This window comes from Coccidioides posadasii, chromosome 4 (assembly GCF_018416015.2).
Source record: "Coccidioides posadasii str. Silveira chromosome 4, complete sequence".
NCBI lineage: Eukaryota > Fungi > Ascomycota > Eurotiomycetes > Onygenales > Onygenaceae > Coccidioides > Coccidioides posadasii.
The window spans coordinates 2,768,808-2,787,636 of NC_089410.1; the positions used below are offsets into that span (position 1 = coordinate 2,768,808).

The following is an 18,829-nucleotide window of genomic DNA, read 5'->3' on the forward strand; positions in this document are numbered from 1 at the left end:
AGAGATAATTCAGAATGGGTTCCGGTTATCGGGACGCCGCTCATCTCAATATGGGGTAGAGGCGGGTAAGTTCATGGGGAGAATATCAAAGGAGATTGTGATACCAGAGTTAGTACACCAGACCAACCGAGGCCGATCAGCTCCAGAACTTTAGGCGGCTGAGGCCCTTCTTGGCCGGCTCTTCTGTCTTGCCCTGCTCAGTAGGCTGGCTTTCAGCCGTTGCGCCGGATTCGGCGGCGGTGGATTGAATCTCCGCTACAGCTTCAACATCCCCGGCTTTCAACTTGGATCCCATGATGTGCTCCCTTACTGGCTCCAACTCACCGTGGCGCACCGATTCAGGCCAATTCTCCGCAAATTGCGCGTCCTGAAGGTCTGTCCATAGAATCTTGACCTCTCCATCGGCGACCTTATGATCTACTAATTCGTCGCCCTCATCGATCTTAGCCTGGATACCCTTCTTCGATAATGCTCGTTCTAACGTGGCAATACGCTCTCGCACTTTCTCTTCGACGGCCTTCTCTCTTACCCGGGCGTGAAATAATCTCTTTCTGGCCTTGTGGCTGAGACTCTTCTTTTTCTCTTTGTCGGACATCTTCTCGTATACCTTTCCTTCTTCTTCCAATTCCTTTATCTTTTGTTCCTGCATGGCCAGCACTGTGGCTACATCAGCGACACTCGTGGCTTTTTGGTCCATAAGCACCCGCGCACGGTCCTTCTTCATCATTATCTGCCCTATTCTCGGTTTCCAGATTTCATCCCATTTCTTCGCTTCAAGCGGATCCCGCGGCCGCTTGCGAGAAAGTGTCTCTTCGGTGTTGGTGATGGACTCCTCCTCAGGAGCAAGTTGGCGCTGAACGGCGAATTCTCGAAGCATCTTATAAGCTGATAGGCCGAGGGATGAGGAAGGGAAATGGAGGGAGAAGTAGGGTATCCACATGTCTTTGCGGAGAGTTGCGGGAACGGTCTTTTTGCCGTGGTATATCAGTTGAGACAATACATTTTGGCGCTGTCAACGAAAATCAGTCAGATCCAAACAGTCCCAGAGAAAGCATTTGTTTTGTTACATCCGGAAACAACTTACTTCTAGTGTCCGCGAAAGCGAATAGATGACCTGGTTCGTCCGTAGGTTGTTATAGGCAAATATATTCTTCCCATGCGTAACATGTTGCAGCGCCTTCCTCAATCTTATAGATTCCTGCTCGCGGTAATGTTTGGCGGCCTTGGAATTGGGAAATCGGACTTTTCCTTGAATCGGTTTGCCATTTGAGGGCGGGTATCGCACTGCTCGTGAAGTCGCAAGCGTCGTCGGGTCAAGCAATTGGATCGTCTTTGGTGCCTTTGTGGCCGCAGCGGCGGCTGTGGTAGCCATTGTGCAAGGAGAGAGGCAGCTATGATGTGAAAAAAAGATTGTTCCCAATTGAAGTCGTCTGCGCTTATAACATTGTTCTGAGCAAGCACGTCCTCTGGCTTCGATGCGGTGGTGGTGGGCTTAAGTGGAAGAACGAAGGATGGTTGAGAGTTGCAGCTTGAAGATTTTAACTTTTGCAGGCCCAGTTCTCGCGCTGCTGGAATTAGTTACCGGCTCCGCTGGCAGACTTGCGACCCAGACCGCGACATCACCATCACCACGAGGACCACCAACTGGTTGACAACATGGCGGTTGCGATGTGTTGTTGGCTCAAAACATAAATTCAATTTTCTTTTTTTTTTTTTTCTTGCGGTATACTTCAACAAAACTAACTGATGGTTCCTGAATACCCCAGAAGCATCCCCCCCTTAGTTGCTCTCAACTATGTCAGTTGCTGAAGACCAATCCTATAGTCAACATGGATTGCCAGCAGGAAAAAAAGGATCGGCCATGGCTTCTTCCATCAGTAAGTCTGAATTGGCTGGGCTATTTTTGATTTTATATCTACAGCCCTGACTGAAAATTGCTGTGACGTAGAACCGCAAGCTACGGAATCTACAAGGCATCTCTGTTCGCAATCTCTTAGTCACTCCGCCGCCCGCAACGAGATCTCGCGGAAAGACAATTGACGACGATAGCGTCCCAAATACATTACAGACGCCTGCAAAAATCCTCGCGAGCAAGGAAGCCCGGACCGTGCATCATTCGCGATCCGTTACGGATCTAAATCGCATCGCGTCGTGCAGAGATGCCGGTGACACCAGAGCAGCCAGAGGCGAGGATGGAAAGCAGCACAGGACGCAAGGCCCTACGAATCGACGACGAAGCACATTTCCATGGTCGGGCGCCGACCCCGGGGTAAGGCAGGCACGGCTCGAGGATATTACTGCGAGGAGAATGGCCGATACCTGGTTTTCCTTGCATTGCCCTGGCATTGAGCGACCCGTCTATGTGAGCGAAGTTATTGAAAGAGCGATGAATCCCACTTTCAAGAGTTTTGACTTGTCTTCTTCTGGCCCTCTCGTGTCTCGCGCGGACAATGCAGTGGTGAATCTGTGGGCAAAGCCGGCAGACTCGGCTGAGTACTTCCTGCTTTTGGAGTTTAAGGTGCAGTTTAGGGCGCTTCAATATATAGGGAAGACTCTCGAGAGCTTTCGTCACCCGTTGCCGTTGAACTGTGTTATCTTCCATTTTGTCGATGGCCTTTACACTGTTTTGACGGACATTGCTCCGAGCGAGCCGTCCACTTTACCTCGGTCACAGGGCAAGACACGGTCAGAGGGGGGTAGTTCCCCCATTGCCTCCTACGATACTTTGATGCGGCTGGTGAACCTTGACGACTGCCTCCAGGATGCCCTAGCGACACGGGATAAGCTCGAGGTTCAGATCAGTTCTGTGTTAGAGGAGAATAAGGCGTACCTGGATATTCTCAATCAAAAGGCCCAAGCTGAAGAAAGACTGGCGTCAATCAAGAAGTCCGTGGCACTGGAAAAGAAGAGATTGCAGCAGTCCTTGAAACAAAAGGAAAGTCTCATTGCAAGCATTAATGCGAGAAAAGCGGCTATGCAGCAGGGCCGTGAGAGCCAGGAGAAAACTTTGTCGTATCTCCAGGAAGCCGAGGCTACAAAGACATCCAGCGAGAAGCTCTTGCAGAGAACCAGAGATGAATCAACCGGGCAAATACGACGTATCTGCGAAGATTTGAGTTCCATTTACCCCATCGAGCCCATTCCCGGGAAAGCTCTCGCTTTTACGATTCTGGGGATTCCATTGCCAAATTCTAATTTTGAGAACATCGACAAGGAATCCGTGGCAGCAGCTCTTGGATTCACGGCGCACTTGGTCTATCTCCTCTCGTTTTATCTTTCCGTCCCGCTTCCTTACCCTATCCAGCCGTATTCCTCGAATTCCTTCATCCAAGACCCCATATCCGTTGGTATTACGCAGCGGACATTTCCGCTATATCCTGTGAATGCGCACTATCGATTTGAATACGGGGTGTTTCTACTGAACAAAGATATCGAATACCTGTTAAGCCGACAGGGCCTTCGAGTGCTGGATATTCGACAGACACTCCCCAACCTCAAATATCTCCTCTACCTCCTGACATCCGCCACAAGCGAGCTCCCCGCAAGAAAGGCTGGTGGAGTGCGTGGGCTTCTCGCCCCAAGAGCGTTGACCCCCGACCTATCACGGCGACAAAGCACCGAAAGTGTGGCTAGTGGCGATTCCAGTCTTAATCAAAAAAGAGTTTGGCAAGGTGGTGGTGGTCCAGCGATTCTGATTAACGGCGGCGGGATGCCGAAGGGCCGACACGGAGACGATGAGGATCAACGTTCGGTAACGACGATGACGAAGGCTACTGCGAGTGGAATTGGAGGGTAGCGGACGACAAGAGAACCTTGCATTTCGACCGGGTGGAGTTGAGCGATCTGCTTTGACGGGATGATCATAACACTTTTTGTGGTGAACGGTGATCGGATTGGTCTAGGAGTCTTTGGAATATTCTGGCGCAGGCGTGTTGGAAATATCCCAGGCCGGGGCATTTATGGAGTTGCCTTTTCTTTCTTTCTTTCTTTTTTTTTCTTTTCCATTTTCCCTTTTTTTAGGGGGGGCCGGGGGATGAGCAGGTCAGGATTGTTTCGCTTGGGCCTTCTTTTAACGTTCTTTTTTCTTGTATTATCATTTGGAACGAGCGCTTGGGTTGGGCCTGTGAAAGGGGCCCGGGCTGTAAGAGTATGTAGTTTCGCCAGGCACCCGGCTGTTTTACCAACGAATCTGCGATACCCCGGATGCGAGGCGCCGCAGCTCGTCTTTCAGGGTCGAGGGTTGTGACGGCGTCGATCATTCGATCAACGTTCTTCCATACTGCTTCCAGAATCCTTAATATAAGACATTTTTATGTTAATAACGCTGATGAGCAGCAATAATTCCGCAATGCCTGGCAATATCACTGATCGTGCCTACATTTTTATTTTTATTTTTATTTTTTATTTATTTTTATTTTTTTTGGGTGTTGCAACGCGGGACATCCTCATATATCACATATATTATCGCATTCTCATCCAGCAAAGCGGCCTTCTTTTTGCTCTGGCGCAGCGTGCAATGTGGTCTGCGCGAGGATTTGGGAAAAAGCCCCCCCCCCCTCAGCCAACGCTTCGTCTAAACCTGTCGTTAGCAGTCGGGTTTTCAGGCAAGATGGAGAAATATGGAGAATCCTCGTTTCTCTGGATTCCTTGCCGGGCTACTAATTACGTGACAAGAATGCGGCAAGGTTGCGAGGGATGGGGGTCGCTGTCTTTTTCCCACTCTCTGACTGGCGTAGAGACGGGTTCGCCTGGCTTGGCTCCAGCATGGGCGAAGGACGGAGAACCCTGTCCTGGTCAATCTTAAACCCAAGTCGACTATGGGCCGCGTCCACAAGGACCTTCTGCGCTGGTGAGAAGCCATGCAGTGCTGACGCTCAGATGCTTTTTCGTTTTTGGTGTGTTTTTTTTTTTTTCTCGAGATGCGTTTCGTTTGTTTTGCCCCCTCGCCATGGCGATGATGGTGCAGCGTGGGTTTTTAGCTCATCGGAAAAAAAAGGTCAAGTGATTCGGGTTTCACGGGCGAAGGCGCCGATGCTGGTGTCTTGAAAGGGAACCCCCATCGGGCTGGTGGGATGGCAATAAACGAACAGGTTTGTTGTAACCCAGCGCCTGGGGGCGTGGAGTGATGATATCAACGAGCGGTGATCCATCTTCACACCTTTTGGAGACGAAAGGAAAATAGAAATATGTAAAAATAAATAAATAAATGAAGAGCTGGCGGAGCGTCCATGGCTGCCATTGCCGGGTATCTTCTGGACGTCTCATCGCGTTGCTCACCGACTTGAAGTTTTCGGTTCCTTTTTATTCGCCTCGAGATCGTTGAGCAGCGCCTCCTCTCCACTCTTGCTTTTCCCCCTTTTAGTGTGTGTGCCGCCGACTGGGATGGGGAGGTTGATTGGAGCGCAACCAAGATCACATCCTTTTTTTTTTTAAAAAAAAAAATAAAATAAAATAAAAAGCAGAAAAATAAAATAAAAATAAAATAAAAATTGCAGGACATAAATGGAGGGTTTTAGCGGGCTCCTCTTGCAAGGTAGTAATCAGACGTAACAGCCTACACATCCTCGAGCCATCGTTAGCAGTTGTCTTGGGAGGTCGATCTGGGCTGCCAGCGCTTCTTCGTCGTCGTCTTCATTTATTCTCCTTGATCCTGCTAATAATAATATATCAAACCGGGACATTTCTTTTTCGCTTCTGAGATCGGCCTTGCTCCTTCGTCCTTTCGTTCCTCTTTTTCTACACCTCGCTCCTCTGTATGCATGCATGCTTTCTTGTGGCTCTGTGCTCTCCGTTGGGATACTTTGAACTCCCTGTGTGACACCCTGCGGATGGCGATCCAGAGACGCTGAAGCCGCAAAGTTACATCGTCTCCATTTAAAAGACGGTGGAAACTTCAAGACGTACCAAACATCAGCCCACTTTTATACTTAAGCTGGCCCAAACCCGCACTCAGCGGCTTGCATCGGTGCGCGCTCAGAAGACAACCCCCCCCTATGTGGCCGCATTCAGGCGACACAAGGGGAGACGGACCTTAGCAGAAAACGGCCTCAGAAAAGACACGTTATGGATGGGATCAGAATGGCAGCCCGACCTGCTGCAACTCCAGCTCCTGTAATTATCACCTGCTCCTCCTCCTGCACACCCCCATATCCGAGCCCTCTCCGTTTCCTTTTTCTTTTTTTTATCCCTTTTTTCCTTTTCCCCCTTTTTTTCCCTTTGTTGGGCCTTTTTACATTCCTTTGTCTTCTTCCCGCTCGAGTTACCGCAAGATCTCTCACAATATATCTGACCCCAGGACCTGACGGCAAACCCTCCCTTCTCCCCGCATCGATCTCCGTCCCCGCCGCCACAACACCGCCGGGGATATCAGGCTTGCGACCCGTGCCGGAAACGTAAAGTCAAATGCGATCTCGGGAGTATGTGGCCCCGTTTATAATCCCCATGCCGTATCCTTTCCAGACACGTTTTCCTCCTGAAGCCCTTCCCCCCCCCCCCCCCCCCCCCCTTTCCCTTTCTGCTCCGTTATCAGGTCTGGTCGCTGAGAGCCGTCTTGTCTGGCCACTAGGTGTCGACAACCCCCGCCCACCACCATGCGTCCGCTGTCGTCGCGAGAGCAAACGCTGCGAGTTCTCAGCCACCAGGCGCAAGCGCAAGGTGTCGGATGACGATGACAAGTCAAACGTCCTCCGCAGGGACAAGCGGATGATGTCTGCTGATGGCGCCCTGCCGCCCGACGACGCGACGAATAATACCAAGGTTAACGGCGTTACATCCCATCTCAGAGGTGCCGTACCACCACCACCCTACGAGCCCGATGTCAGGCCATCTGGTCAGCGCCAGTGGGGTGATTCCCCCTCCGCCCATCCCCATCGAATCTCTCTTCCAAGTAGTCAACCATACCCCGCTCCGACCTCTGTCCCGTCCGATCAATATCACCATCCTCTTCCTCGCTTCTCCAGCTTCTCTGGTCACGTACGCCCTATCCTGACGGGCGTGCTGGACAGCGGGCAGCACGTAATGAACAAGACTGCCGCTGAGCTGCTGTCACCGGCGATCAGCAACACCCATGATGCACTCCACCTGCTCTCTGAAGCCGCTGGGAGGACGGAGGACTTGAACCGGCAACACATGGAGTACGGCTACGGTGTTCGCCATTCCTCCACGTCGACGTTCAACTCGTCTGCCTCTCCGATGAACCAGGCTGGGACCCCCGGCGGCAAGGCTAGCAGGTCAAACTCCAGCACCCAGCAGGGTGCCCCCATGGGGTGGTACCAGCAAAACAAAGATTCAAACACTACCGATCCTCTCGTCGAAGGGCATGAGGTTGTTATTCCTAGTCCACCCAGACCGCTCGAGGATGTCGAGTATGCTAATGCTCGACGAGCGTGGTCGCGCCTTCGATTCGTCCGAGCAGGATGGTTCAGTGTGGACGAAGCGATGGCGTACATTGCATAGTGAGTGGTGGCAAGCTTTTATTGGTTTCTCTTAAAACACTGCAGCTTACACTTCTTCTCTCCTTAGCTACTATGAACACCTTGCTCCGCTCAGCCCAATTGTCATCCAGAACTTTAGCTCTCCAGCGACCCATGTAACTCTCCTGACCGAGGAACCGGTCTTGACTGTGACTATGCTTACAATAGCTTCTCGTCATATGAAGCTATCTGGTAATGGCGCTAATTCTAGAGCATATTCTATCCACGAGAAGCTGTGGTCATATCTTCGAGGTATGATTGAACGGCTTATCTGGGGACAAGAGAAGTTTGGCTCAAGTGGCCTGCCATCCGCGAAGCCTCGTCAATTCAATCTATCCACATCCTTCTTTGGTCAACAGTCCAAACTAAATGGCAATCTACGGTCTCTGGGGACCGTGGAGGCGCTCCTCCTTCTCACAGATTGGCACCCGCGTGCTCTACATTTCCCTCCAGGAGACGATGAGAATACCCTGCTTGATACAGATCCTCAACTGCTTACTCAAGTCAGTGGCACTAAGGAAGAAGAAGGTTATTCTGAAAACAAAGACCACGGTAGCAGCTCCGAAGGCCGCCTTGCGTTTTATAAATGGCTGGAGCCCGTATGGCGTTCGGACCGCATGTCGTGGATGTTATTGAGTACGGCCCAGGCTCTGGCGTTTGAGCTTGGTGTGTTCGATCAAAAGAATGAGCTCAAGGGCGGCAACGAGTGTTCGGCTGAACATGTGAGAAAACGTCGTGTGCGCCGGTTAATACTTGTTTATGTTTCACAGAGCAGTGGGAGGCTAGGTATTCCGTCAATGTTGCCTCTACCGCAATGGAGCTTGAGCACGGAACCAGTTTGTGCGGATAACCCGAACTCGCGAGAGGCGAAGGAGGAGTTCTCTGTGGACTTGATGCAGGATTGCTGGCTGGACATCTCTAAAATAATGTACAACAGCAACCAGGTGCTCTTCCCGTCTAAGGAGTACACGACGAATTTGATCAAAACAGGTCAGTATCGGGACAGGATAGCCGAATTCATCCCGTCTCTTAGGGAATTCAAGCAGAAGTGTGATCGGTTGCCGAGTAAGTGCTTATCGTCCCTCAACACGCCCTGATGTAGAGATCTGATTTTTCCTTTGGATATAGTGTCTCAGGATATGCGTCTCATATTGACAATCGAGTACGAATATACCCGTAAGTCCCCTTTGCATATGATGCTACCTATCGAGAGGCAAGCTGACATATCGCAGGATTGTATGTGAACTGCTTGGCGCTGCAAGCTGTGGTCGATCGTTGGACGACCATGTCCAACGAGGGTTCTTCCAACATGGGCCAAAACCAGTCCAGCGGGACAGCTACTGGGCAGAACTCAAATTCAGGAACCGTTCCCTTACGTGTTCTCATGGATCAGTATGAAGTCAACGAGCCGTACATTCAGGAGGTGGTGGATGCCTCTCGAAAGATATTGCAGACAGTGCTGGAAGGCTTGGTTCCTGGGGACCGCTTGAAGCATGCACCCGTCCGAACATTCTTTAGGATACTTTCTGGAATGATCTTTATTTTGAAGGTAAGCTGCGTGATCTCACGTCAATGTCCTTTGGGCTACGTTGACTGTGTTTGAATAGACATTTACTTTGGGTGCAAAAGAAGACGACGTGAGAATATCACTCGAACTTCAAGACCGCACCATCGAATCCTTACGAACCTGTATAGTGGACGATGTCCACCTAAGTGTAACCATAGCAGATCTTCTTCAGCTGCTTACGTCGAACATCCGAACGAGGTTTTTGCGGTTCGCACCTTTTGACCGCGTGGATTGCAGCAGTCGAGAACGCACCCCTCTACCAGCTTCCCGACAGCAGTCCCCGCAAGCGCGCGACAGCCAGAGCGACATCCGCTGGCAGACGAACCCTCTAGGCCAAGGCACAGGAAACTTCCAATTCGACAACTCCAACCACAGCAGCTCCGCGCCATCCACCACCAACGATCCACTCGCCAGCATCCCCGCACAACCGATCAATTCCTCCAACATTAACGTATCCTTTATGCCACCTCCACCGTCCGTCTACTATAACTACTACGACCACAGCACTTCTCCGAAGATGGAAGTCGACGACCCAACGATAGCTCCGCAGTCGATCAGCACCAGCGGGCCAGGATCGAATTCGAATACCATGTCTGATTGGTTTGCCTTGCCTCTTGACCAGTTCTTCAACAGTTCTACGGCTGGCGTTGACCAGGGACTCGGCGGTACCGGGCCCATGGTCGGCGAGTTCGACATGTTGGAAGTGTTGCTGAAAGACCAGTATACCGACAGCGGCGCCGGTGGTAGCGGTGGTGGAGGAGCAGGAGGGGGCGGTGGCGGTGCTGGCAACAGTGGCTCCGGCGGAGCTGGCGGTTCGAACGGCGCCGGACTGTCGTCTCAATTTCTTTGATGTGAATGAATGAATGAATGGTTTTATTTTTGTGGGAAACAGTACATAAATATATATATATATATATATACCCTATTTATGTCTCTCTTTTTGGGTTATTAAAAACGGATCAATGGACGCTAGAAAGGATTGCGAGGGGCAAAGGGTATCTGTGCTGTTTGGAACTGCATTTGCGTATGTTACTTTCACTTTCCCGTGTTTGTCTATCTCCTGGAGTGTGCGGCTTGATCTACTTCGTGGAGAACTACTGAGATTACTGACTAGTATTAGCATATTGAGCTAAAGTAGAGAGATGTCTAAATATTCATATATGGATATAAAAAAGCTTCATTTAAATAGTCTTATCTTCACACGCAACGGCAGCCATCCAATCCTATGACAACATTGCACTAGTCATTATCCTAAGGTAGTAGCTAGTGCGAGCTGCCATGAACATCTCGCCAGCATTATCCCCAAGGGAAAACTTGGAAGCTCCGCTTTCACCCCGTCAGCACGGCCTCCAGGAGCCTTCTGTCTTCACCTTCGGCCAAGTTCGGAGGCGCCCACGACCCAACTAACGTAAACCCAGCCCGATCCAACAGAGATTCAAACTGCTTTTTCGTTCGTTCTAGAGCCGAAAAATTTGCCATCATCATAAAGTCTATGGACGCCGAAAGCAGTGTCACTCCCGTCTCAGGGATGACGTTTTCGCTGACGAGGAGTATCGAGTCTGGACCCATCGCGTTTTTGATGTGTTCGAGTATCTTCAGTGCCTGCGTTTCAGGCCAATCGTGAAGTATGTTTGAAAGGTAATAAGCCTTTGCATGTTTGACGGGCTGTGGGGAGAAGAAATCATGCTCCATGGCTTGTATGCCAGCGGGCAACTCGTTCACATCTTTGAGGACAGCGGGGATATCTTGAAGAATCAGTTCTCCTGGCAGGTCTGGATATTGCTCTTTGAAAGCGATGAGGTCGTGTCCTCTTCCACCACCAATGTCGACGAGGAGCGGATCCGAAGTTGACCCCAGCTGCAGTTTTGTTAGGACTGGAAAGTACTCAAACCAATGTGTGCCCTGCGCCGTTCGAGATATGCTCAATACACTGTTGAACGCATGCTGGAGCCGTGGCTTTGTGGCAAGCCAGTCAAAACAATGCAAGTTTGTCTTTCGTGCGAATTGGAAGACACCATCGTAGGCGTCGTCGGGGTTCTTATAGCCCTTCGAAGAAAAGTAGGAGGGAAAAGCCGAAACAACCTCGTTCTGCGACGTTCTGAGAAGCATTTCTTAGCGCCACTATAAGAGACCAGGCAGACAATTGACGAACATATGAATAATTCCTTGTGCTAAAGGAGAAGCCGTGACATAGAGCTTCGCGAGTCTCAGCGGTGTATATACCCCTTCCCCCTTTTCACTAAATATACCCATTCCGACTAAGAACCTCATAACGCGCCCTGGGCCGGATCATTAGTCTCATAGTTTATACAATCACTTGGCAATATAGTTAGGTTGAAAGCTGCTAAACTACTTACTAACGAGTAGCGGATCCACACCAGCCAAAAAGGCAAGGTCATCAAGACGTACATCTGCACGGTCGGCGGATAATTTAGCAGAAGCATCGAACAGGCCCATATCCACTGCCAACCTAAGGGCCACTGATTGATGAGGCTGGGTTATAGAAACCCCGTCAGCGCAATAATTCTATCATAATCCTTCCCGCGAGTCAAGCAACGCCGGTCTCATGGCCGAATTCACGATGAAAGGGGAGGTTAGATGAGACTAACAGCAAATAAAAACTGGAATGTTGCCTCGCGAGGAGTCTCCAACTTCGATTTGAGTTTCGCGCAGGCGGCGAGGAGAGCTACACGCTCCTCCTCCTTGAGCTCTGCGGTGGGCACATTGGAGGCAGCGCTGATGGAATTGATAAGCTCTTGAGTGGCCATCGTCAATGTCTTCGGGTTGTAAACAAAAAACAAAACCTCCATAAAATTGAAAGGAAGCACCACCCATATTTGTAGTTTCAGGCCCGGTGATACCTCGAAATTCGGTGTCGCTAGGCATCACATTTCCCTCCCTGTATCCTGTCCTTTAGCGCCAACACAATCGGAACCGAACGGTGAGAAGTAGGGTAAGAAGTAGCATCGACCCTCCATCGTGGGCTTTCGAACGTATTCTGAGGTGCCGGGTGACAAGGAGTGCGCAACGATATCCCGATATGGAAATGCCGGAATCCCCGATCTCCGAGTTAGTCAGCCCAAAGTCCATTTTGTATATAACAAAAACTCATTCAATTACATGGTTTCCGACGTTGGTCAACATAGTATCAAACCATCCTCCATTTCCCGGGTATGCTCTGGCCCTCTGGTGAATCCGCAGGTCTGTCTCAAACTCCAGCTTGAGCAATAATATCAGTAGGTAACTAAATGAAAGGATAAAGCTTCCAGGGTATCCTCCCTTGCAACCTCGCAGGGAGAACTGAGAATAACCGCCCAGCCGGCTAAAATCCAACCGAACGGGGAAAAGCAAAAAAAAAAAGGGAGACTCCAATCAACGCCACAAAGCCTTCCAGGTTTCCTTTCCGGAAAAGAAACAAGAAATAAAATAGACAAACGTACGTATAAAAATCGAGCAATATACACCTTCATATCTCTTGCGAATCCAAACCCCATATTTCCCAGTGTTTCAGGACTTCCCATCCTACTCGCCGCACTTTCCGTCTCCATAGGACACTCTCGCCTCCGGATGAAGACGTAGTTGGCTCTTGAACGCACTGCATGAGCCTCGACCTCGTATCCTCGGAGAGTTGGGCTCCGAGGTCTTCCAGCAGGCTCGCTGTATCCTGAGGAACTATGGCGTGAGAAGATGTGGAACCCCTCTGGCTATTGTTTAGAGTGGGATAGGACGCTGCGTCCGGCGGGATGACTGGTAGCGCGGGTTGGGAACATGGACGTTGCTTGCGTTTTCCTAGGACGGTATTCGTGGCAGGTGCCGGTGTCGCTTGCGTTTGCTTGGAATTCCAATGGCGTCCTAACTGTGCATTTGGCCCGCATGGTTCTATAGTTGGCGGGAGAGGATTATTGGGCCTGGTATGCGGAGGCTCTGCATTCGCCGCGAGGCTAGATACGGCGCCATTACCCGCATCCGTTGTACTTGACAGAGAAGTCCATTCATACGGACTTACTCCCTCTGTCACCGGGATTGAATAGAATTCGCCCAGTTCCCAGGCTTTCCACCCTAATCCAATAATTTTTAGCGTGCTAAAGATTTCCTTATCGGCTAGTCGAGCTCCCATTGCCTCATTGAAAATCCGGTCATCTAGATCTACAATCTCTGACAGTGATCTTGCATTTAAAGAATCCGCACTCGATCCATTGGCAGTCGGAAACGGGCCGTTGATACCAGTATCCTTTCCTTGCGGCCTTATAGGGCTGGGTGTTGAGTATGCAGGGCCAGTTGGGATGAGCAAGCGGATAGCAAGCAGCTTCCGCAAGAATGGTATTAGCAGACCCAGAGTTTCAAAGCTAGATATATCAGTAGCTAGCGCGAGCTGCTCTAAATTGGGACAAGAGCGAACCAAGCGAGCGATTAGAGGGCCGGGGAGAGACCATCGTGAAGAAAGCAGGAGATGACGTAGCCTCGGCCCGTTCACAGTAGCGATAGTGTGGATATATGCATCACGAAGAGAAATGCTGGCTGCGAGATTGGTTGGTTGAACGGGCAGTGGCGCTGCCTGGGATACCGAGGAGATACCGTTTGCAGTAGCGGAGTTGGGATCTATGGTCGAAGGGGGACTCATAGAAGCCGAGGATTGCGCTGAGCCGGCAGGTCGCGGGCTATTAACGGAATCGGAGGCGTCCAGAATCGGTGTCACGAAATATAATCTCTCCAAATTCTCCAGACTAGCCAGGAACTCACAACCTTTTCTTTCTATGCGATCATGGCGCAGACTCCTAATGCCAGGGCACTTCGGCGGGGGCCAACTACTCTCCACGAATGTCATTCCGGCCAGAGACGGATCATACACACCGGGGCTATTCAACGTGGTGACGTCTTCAAGCATATCGGGATCTAAGGCGGTCTCAAAGTCATCGGTATGCAATGCGTAGAAATTCTGGAGCGCTATTTTCCTAAGACGCAGAGGCGACTTCGCCGCGATGCATTTGCGAAAGTAGTCGTGCAGGGTCACACTAGGCTCTTGAGCCTCTCTCATTCGTGGTGACCAATGCATTTTGAGCTCTCGCAGCTTCCTGCTGTGTAACAACAACGTCGATATGTCGTCCGGATAGCAGAGAGGATCTATGTCAGTGATTTTGAGCGAACGAAGCTGAGGCATGCCAGGGATAACGGTAGTGGGACGAGGATGGCGACTCGATGGGAATCGAACAGTTAAAGAGGTCAGTCTAGGTAATTGTGAAAGGCCAATATATGCCGTCTCCAGCATTTTCGTATTGAGTTCCCAACTAGAAATGAACCAAGGGTCAGCAACCGAAAAAGAAGAAGAAGAAGAAAAAGGGATTTTCAAACGATCGCGCCCGAAGAGCAAGTAAAGGAACAACGAAAGAATCCAACATCCCCCCATACCTGAACTTTTCCAATCCAGTCATCTTATCTATCGCCGCTCGAACCGCGATATTCAGCATCATCGAGGAATCGGTGACTCTCCCCACTCTCGCGTGCTCATCCAGTCCATCCTCCCTCCACTCTCCCCGCATTGTCAGAGAGCGAACCAGCGACGCGACATTCCTCGTGACAATCGCATTCAGCCCCATCGAAAAAGGGCTGGCGCTGCCACATCCCTCTGGCAGATCATCGCGATAGCGAATCTTATCGTACGAGGTCAAAGTGATGTTTTTATACAGTTGCGGCAGGGTCATATAATTCAAGACGCGACACGTCCGACACAGCCGAGAAAGGTCGCCAACATCATCAAGCTATAGAAACTCAGATAACAAGCGCGTTAGCAATGCTGCCAGTAGGAATTTTGAAGGGGCGGAACTCCAATGGGGTATATGAGTTCTCGGCTCACATATGACAGAATCAAAGCTACAAGGTTGAGCGGGAGGGCCATCAAGGACCGCGGCTGCGGAGGAGTGTCAGCACGGACACCCGCGTTGAACATGTTTGCATTGACGGTAGCCATTTGCCATGGATAATTTCAAGGGCACGGCTACGAAACATCTAGCTATGTGCTTTCCTGGTTTTGCACGACTAGGGGGGGGGGCGATAGAGGAGGAGAAAAGTTGCGCGAACGGTGTTGATGTGATATTTAGTGGATCCTGTATCACGAAGTCGTCCAAGCTCGGGGCTGCATGAATAAGCTCCCACCGTACGACATGCAACAATGGGTCAGCAGAAGTCACAATATTGGCCTACTCTGCACTCTGTAGAGATGTCTAGAATATATAGAAAATTTTTTATTCATGATCCTTATTTCACCAGCTGTTATTTCACTGCATAACTACCTCTGCGGGAGTAATTTCAAGACGGAAAGTCTGTTGAAAATCCAGGCACATATTTCTGCATCCACCTAAACGCCTCGCTAACTATAGAATTTCCATACGAGGGGAAAAAAGAAAAAGACAAACCTAGTCAGGAGTCGAGCTCAGGTCACGCCATTGGTTCCGCCAGAATCATCCCAGAAACGCGAAGGATGAACGGGAGGACTTTGCTGCGCCGCTGGGGATTGTCCCCGCCCATTGTCGAGGCCCGACGACGGTGGTACGGAATTAATGAGCGTCCTGTCCGATGAGGAGCGGGACCTCTGTGCCCCTGAGGTATTTTCAACAATTTCTTCCTCTTCACTCAAGGCGGACTCGAATTCTGGCACGGCGAGATCACGTCCACTCCCGGTACTTTCTTGATTATGCTCTGTCTGAGATGGTAAGGGGGTCGGGTGTATTGATCTCTGGTCATTTTGAGAATAATCTTGTCCAGGAGAGCGAGTACTCGGTCGACTTCGAACATACTCTTCAAATGCAGACGAATCCCACGCTTTGGCTACTCTCGGCCTCGCCGGTATCACAACTACGGGGAGGGGTGTATCGGAGTTTCCACGATCGTGGTCATTGTTCCTTGATTCTTGTGCTCCTGAGTGGTGCGTTGTGCTATGAGGAACGGCACACTCCCGTCGCGATCGGGCTGGAATGACCGTGATGGGTAAAACTGACTCTCTTCGCTGAGGTTCGCTATTTTCGCTTTCCCGATCGTGGTGTAAAAAGGATCGAAACGTGCTAAGATGTGTTTTTAGGGTGGAATGAGCCTGTGTTTTGTCGCTGTGCTCGGGCAGTGTAGGATGGCGCATATTGCCTTCTTCCGCTTGAGCACTCGCAACTTCTTGTGGAGGAGAGCCTCGACGACGCCCAAAAGGGTTGAGCATATGAAGCCAGCTGATTCCTTGTCTCAGATGAGGGGCAGGGACCGGGACAGAATAGGTACTTCTATGATCCGTCTCCCTGGTCTGAGGCGGTTCAAATCCTTTCTCGGCGTCCCCATTCGGTGCCACATCAGATGTCGACGGCGATAGACTCCCGACTGAATGATGTCGTACACGGTAAACAGTACTAGCCGTGTCTGCACGACTCAGGGTTGTTGCTGCTTGAGGAGGGGCAGTTGGATGATCGTCCTGAGATGAATCTGCAGCGTGCTGCGGTCTTGCTCTGTGCTGGCGACCTTTTCGCCGAGGTCCAGTCCGGAATCTAGCCCGATTCCTCAAAGGTCTACCGATTATGCTAGCCCAACGACCGCCGCCACCTCCTTTCCCATCACTGTTCCCGTCAGAGGCATCTTGCGATGTATCAACTTCTTCAGAGGGGGTAACCTCGAGCATTTCATCCCCATCGAATATCTCTCTCCCCAAAATCCCGTCCTTTCTCTCTTCTCTCTCCAGGGCTTCAATCCGTTCCACCCACTCCCATACTACCACACTGGCCGCTGCGGCTCCAACCCACCTAATATATTCACCCCAACCAGCAACATTCGGTTTCGAGACGTCCAAAATAAAAAAGACAACGGGTATCAACACTGCGACTAAAGACAATAACGCCACCAAACAAATATTGCGCATATTGACGTGAAAGAAGGCGAATCGGTGTTTAGAAATCGAATAAAAGATGACCCAAGCGGCATAGAGCAAACTAAGCGATAATTCAAAGAGATAATTCAAAGCAGGTATGGCATCGACGATATGCCTTGGTCGAACGGTCACGCCCGTCGATTGGCCGACAGTATTGTTGAGGATGCTAAAAATCGTATCAAGCACAATCATCGCGAAACCAACCCACTTGATTATGACTTTCTCCTTATGTCGCGGGAACAGTCGGATCAACGTCTGGACCTGGGCCAGCCAGAGAAAAGTGCTCGAAATGACGCGGATAACACGAATTTCCACACCATTCACAACTTCGTTTGTCAACGCCATTGAATCCATATAGCCTAGTTCGTACTGTTCCTTGGCCACAGCGAACGAATCTGCAGTTGCGATGCTGAGTGAAATGACAACCGTCAAGGCAGCAACTTTTTGCAACCATGGGCGTCCACCAACCCCGATGACAGAGGAGCTGCCATAAGAGCCGCTGATCATGCCATGGCGACTGAGAAAAGCACCACCACGACCCCCTATAAAGAATGTTCGAGGCGTTATAAACAGCATAATAAGTAAGAGGTAGCTGATGACCGTCGCCGCTGCAACAGCGTACATCTGGGGGAAGGTAGAGGCATAAAACGGTTCATGAGAATTAAGTATCGTCGAGGGATCAAGCGGTTTGGGATGTTCATGGCCTGTGCACGCGGGTTCGAAGATGGCATTTTGAGTCAACGTCAGGGCATATGTGGCATTTAAGATGATGGTGCCTGCAGCGAAAAAAAGAAAAGCCAAATGAGGGCAACAGTTAGCATGTTCAGTAGAATGGAAAGGCAGGGATAACCACCAGGAGACGGCGTATATCTATCTGCGCTAAGGAAAAGTAGTATTGACGCATACCTCCTTTGCCCAAAGCGACGGGGGAGCACCCTTTCGTCCTATTCATGTGTCTGTGGAAATCAAATACCCTGGACGGCATATCCATGACGTCGAGTAATCGGAGAAACCCAGGGTATGCGGCCTGGATGCCATTCAGCTCAGAGGGACGAGAACGCGATAGACAAGCGGTACACGCGCGACAAATGGCCGAGCAGATCAGATCTCTCAAAGCGGGGAGAAGCCCCATAAAATTGATCAATCAATCATCAGACCCACAAGTGAATCTTTCCTCTCTCTCTCTCTCTTTTTTTTTTTTTTTTGCCTTTTTTCCCTTTTTCTTTTTTTTGCCCCCCTTTTTGCAAAGAAGGCGAACACGAACGACGGCTATGTCACGAAAAGCCTTCTCTGAGTGTGCCAGTCCCAGGAGTTCCGACTTTCACTTCACCGCAACATGTGTGTCCCGCAAACGATCGAGCCGGAGAGGCAATGCGCGCGCGCAAGCGACAGGCAGCGCGATATACCGTAGACGAAGAGCGTAGAGTCCGAACCAGAAGGCAAAGAGCGTCAGACGAGCGTTCGGCCGTGCGTCCGTGGCACAGCAAAACGAAGAACTATACAACCGAGACGCAACGTCGGGAGGCCTGTACTCTCTGCAGAAGTTAGTTCGTCACGGCCGCAGCAAGCAGCAAACCTAACCCGTACTTCCGAGGATAAGAAGTCTTCCTCACGTAAATGGATCAGGTCATCAGGGAACGCTTGCAGTGCTGCTTTCTCGGCGCGAGGACGGAGAGAACTCGCATGTCGCACGCTGACTCTCTGCCGGCGCAGGGCGAGACGAGCACAAACCCTTTCGACGAGGCGGGCACGACCAGCAGAGACAGCGGGCGATCCCCATTGGCCAGCGCAGCCTCTTACATAATTGGGCCTTTCTTTCCGCCAAGAAAAAGCCAAGTTCGGCAAGGTTGATCACGTGACTTATCTGTGTGTGATTGCTTAGTCATTAGTGGA

At 50.6% G+C, this 18,829-nt stretch overlaps 6 protein-coding genes across 6 annotated transcripts; 2 read left to right on the top strand and 4 right to left on the bottom strand.

The window, feature by feature from the left end:
• Nucleotides 1-136: 136 nt before the first annotated feature.
• On the bottom strand, nt 137-1,372 carry D8B26_007760 (mitochondrial 54S ribosomal protein mL67; the record flags this gene model as incomplete). The annotated part of the gene is made up of 2 exons (XM_003067250.2): nt 137-1,009; nt 1,085-1,372. 2 exons carry the CDS (start codon nt 1,370-1,372, stop codon nt 137-139), a joined length of 1,161 nt encoding a protein of 386 aa, XP_003067296.1.
• Nucleotides 1,373-1,829: 457 nt separating this feature from the next.
• D8B26_007761 (uncharacterized protein) lies at nt 1,830-4,212 on the top strand (the record flags this gene model as incomplete). The annotated part of the gene is made up of 2 exons (XM_003067251.2): nt 1,830-1,877; nt 1,949-4,212. 2 exons carry the CDS (start codon nt 1,830-1,832, stop codon nt 3,794-3,796), a joined length of 1,896 nt encoding a protein of 631 aa, XP_003067297.2. The 3' UTR covers nt 3,797-4,212.
• Nucleotides 4,213-5,878: 1,666 nt separating this feature from the next.
• D8B26_007762 (uncharacterized protein) lies at nt 5,879-10,555 on the top strand. Its single transcript, XM_003067252.2, has 8 exons — nt 5,879-6,111; nt 6,296-6,416; nt 6,566-7,454; nt 7,522-8,537; nt 8,601-8,648; nt 8,705-9,021; nt 9,080-10,063; nt 10,160-10,555. Exons 1-7 carry the CDS (start codon nt 6,064-6,066, stop codon nt 9,887-9,889), a joined length of 3,249 nt encoding a protein of 1,082 aa, XP_003067298.2. The 5' UTR covers nt 5,879-6,063; the 3' UTR covers nt 9,890-10,063; nt 10,160-10,555.
• On the bottom strand, nt 10,214-11,975 carry D8B26_007763 (uncharacterized protein). The gene is made up of 4 exons (XM_066125634.1): nt 11,649-11,975; nt 11,397-11,532; nt 11,192-11,318; nt 10,214-11,137 (listed from the first exon to the last, which is right to left on the bottom strand). Exons 1-4 carry the CDS (start codon nt 11,847-11,849, stop codon nt 10,369-10,371), a joined length of 1,233 nt encoding a protein of 410 aa, XP_065981718.1. The 5' UTR covers nt 11,850-11,975; the 3' UTR covers nt 10,214-10,368.
• A 530-nt stretch (nt 11,976-12,505) lies between these two features.
• Nucleotides 12,506-15,004, bottom strand: D8B26_007764 (uncharacterized protein; the record flags this gene model as incomplete). Its single annotated transcript, XM_003067254.2, has 3 exons — nt 12,506-14,324; nt 14,446-14,795; nt 14,891-15,004. 3 exons carry the CDS (start codon nt 15,002-15,004, stop codon nt 12,506-12,508), a joined length of 2,283 nt encoding a protein of 760 aa, XP_003067300.2.
• A 285-nt stretch (nt 15,005-15,289) lies between these two features.
• Nucleotides 15,290-18,646, bottom strand: RIM21 (pH-response regulator protein palH/rim21). Its single transcript, XM_003067255.2, has 2 exons — nt 17,843-18,646; nt 15,290-17,712 (listed from the first exon to the last, which is right to left on the bottom strand). The coding sequence occupies exons 1-2, from the start codon at nt 18,066-18,068 to the stop codon at nt 15,467-15,469; spliced, it is 2,472 nt and encodes an 823-aa protein (XP_003067301.2). The 5' UTR covers nt 18,069-18,646; the 3' UTR covers nt 15,290-15,466.
• Between the last annotated feature and the right edge of the window lie 183 nt (nt 18,647-18,829).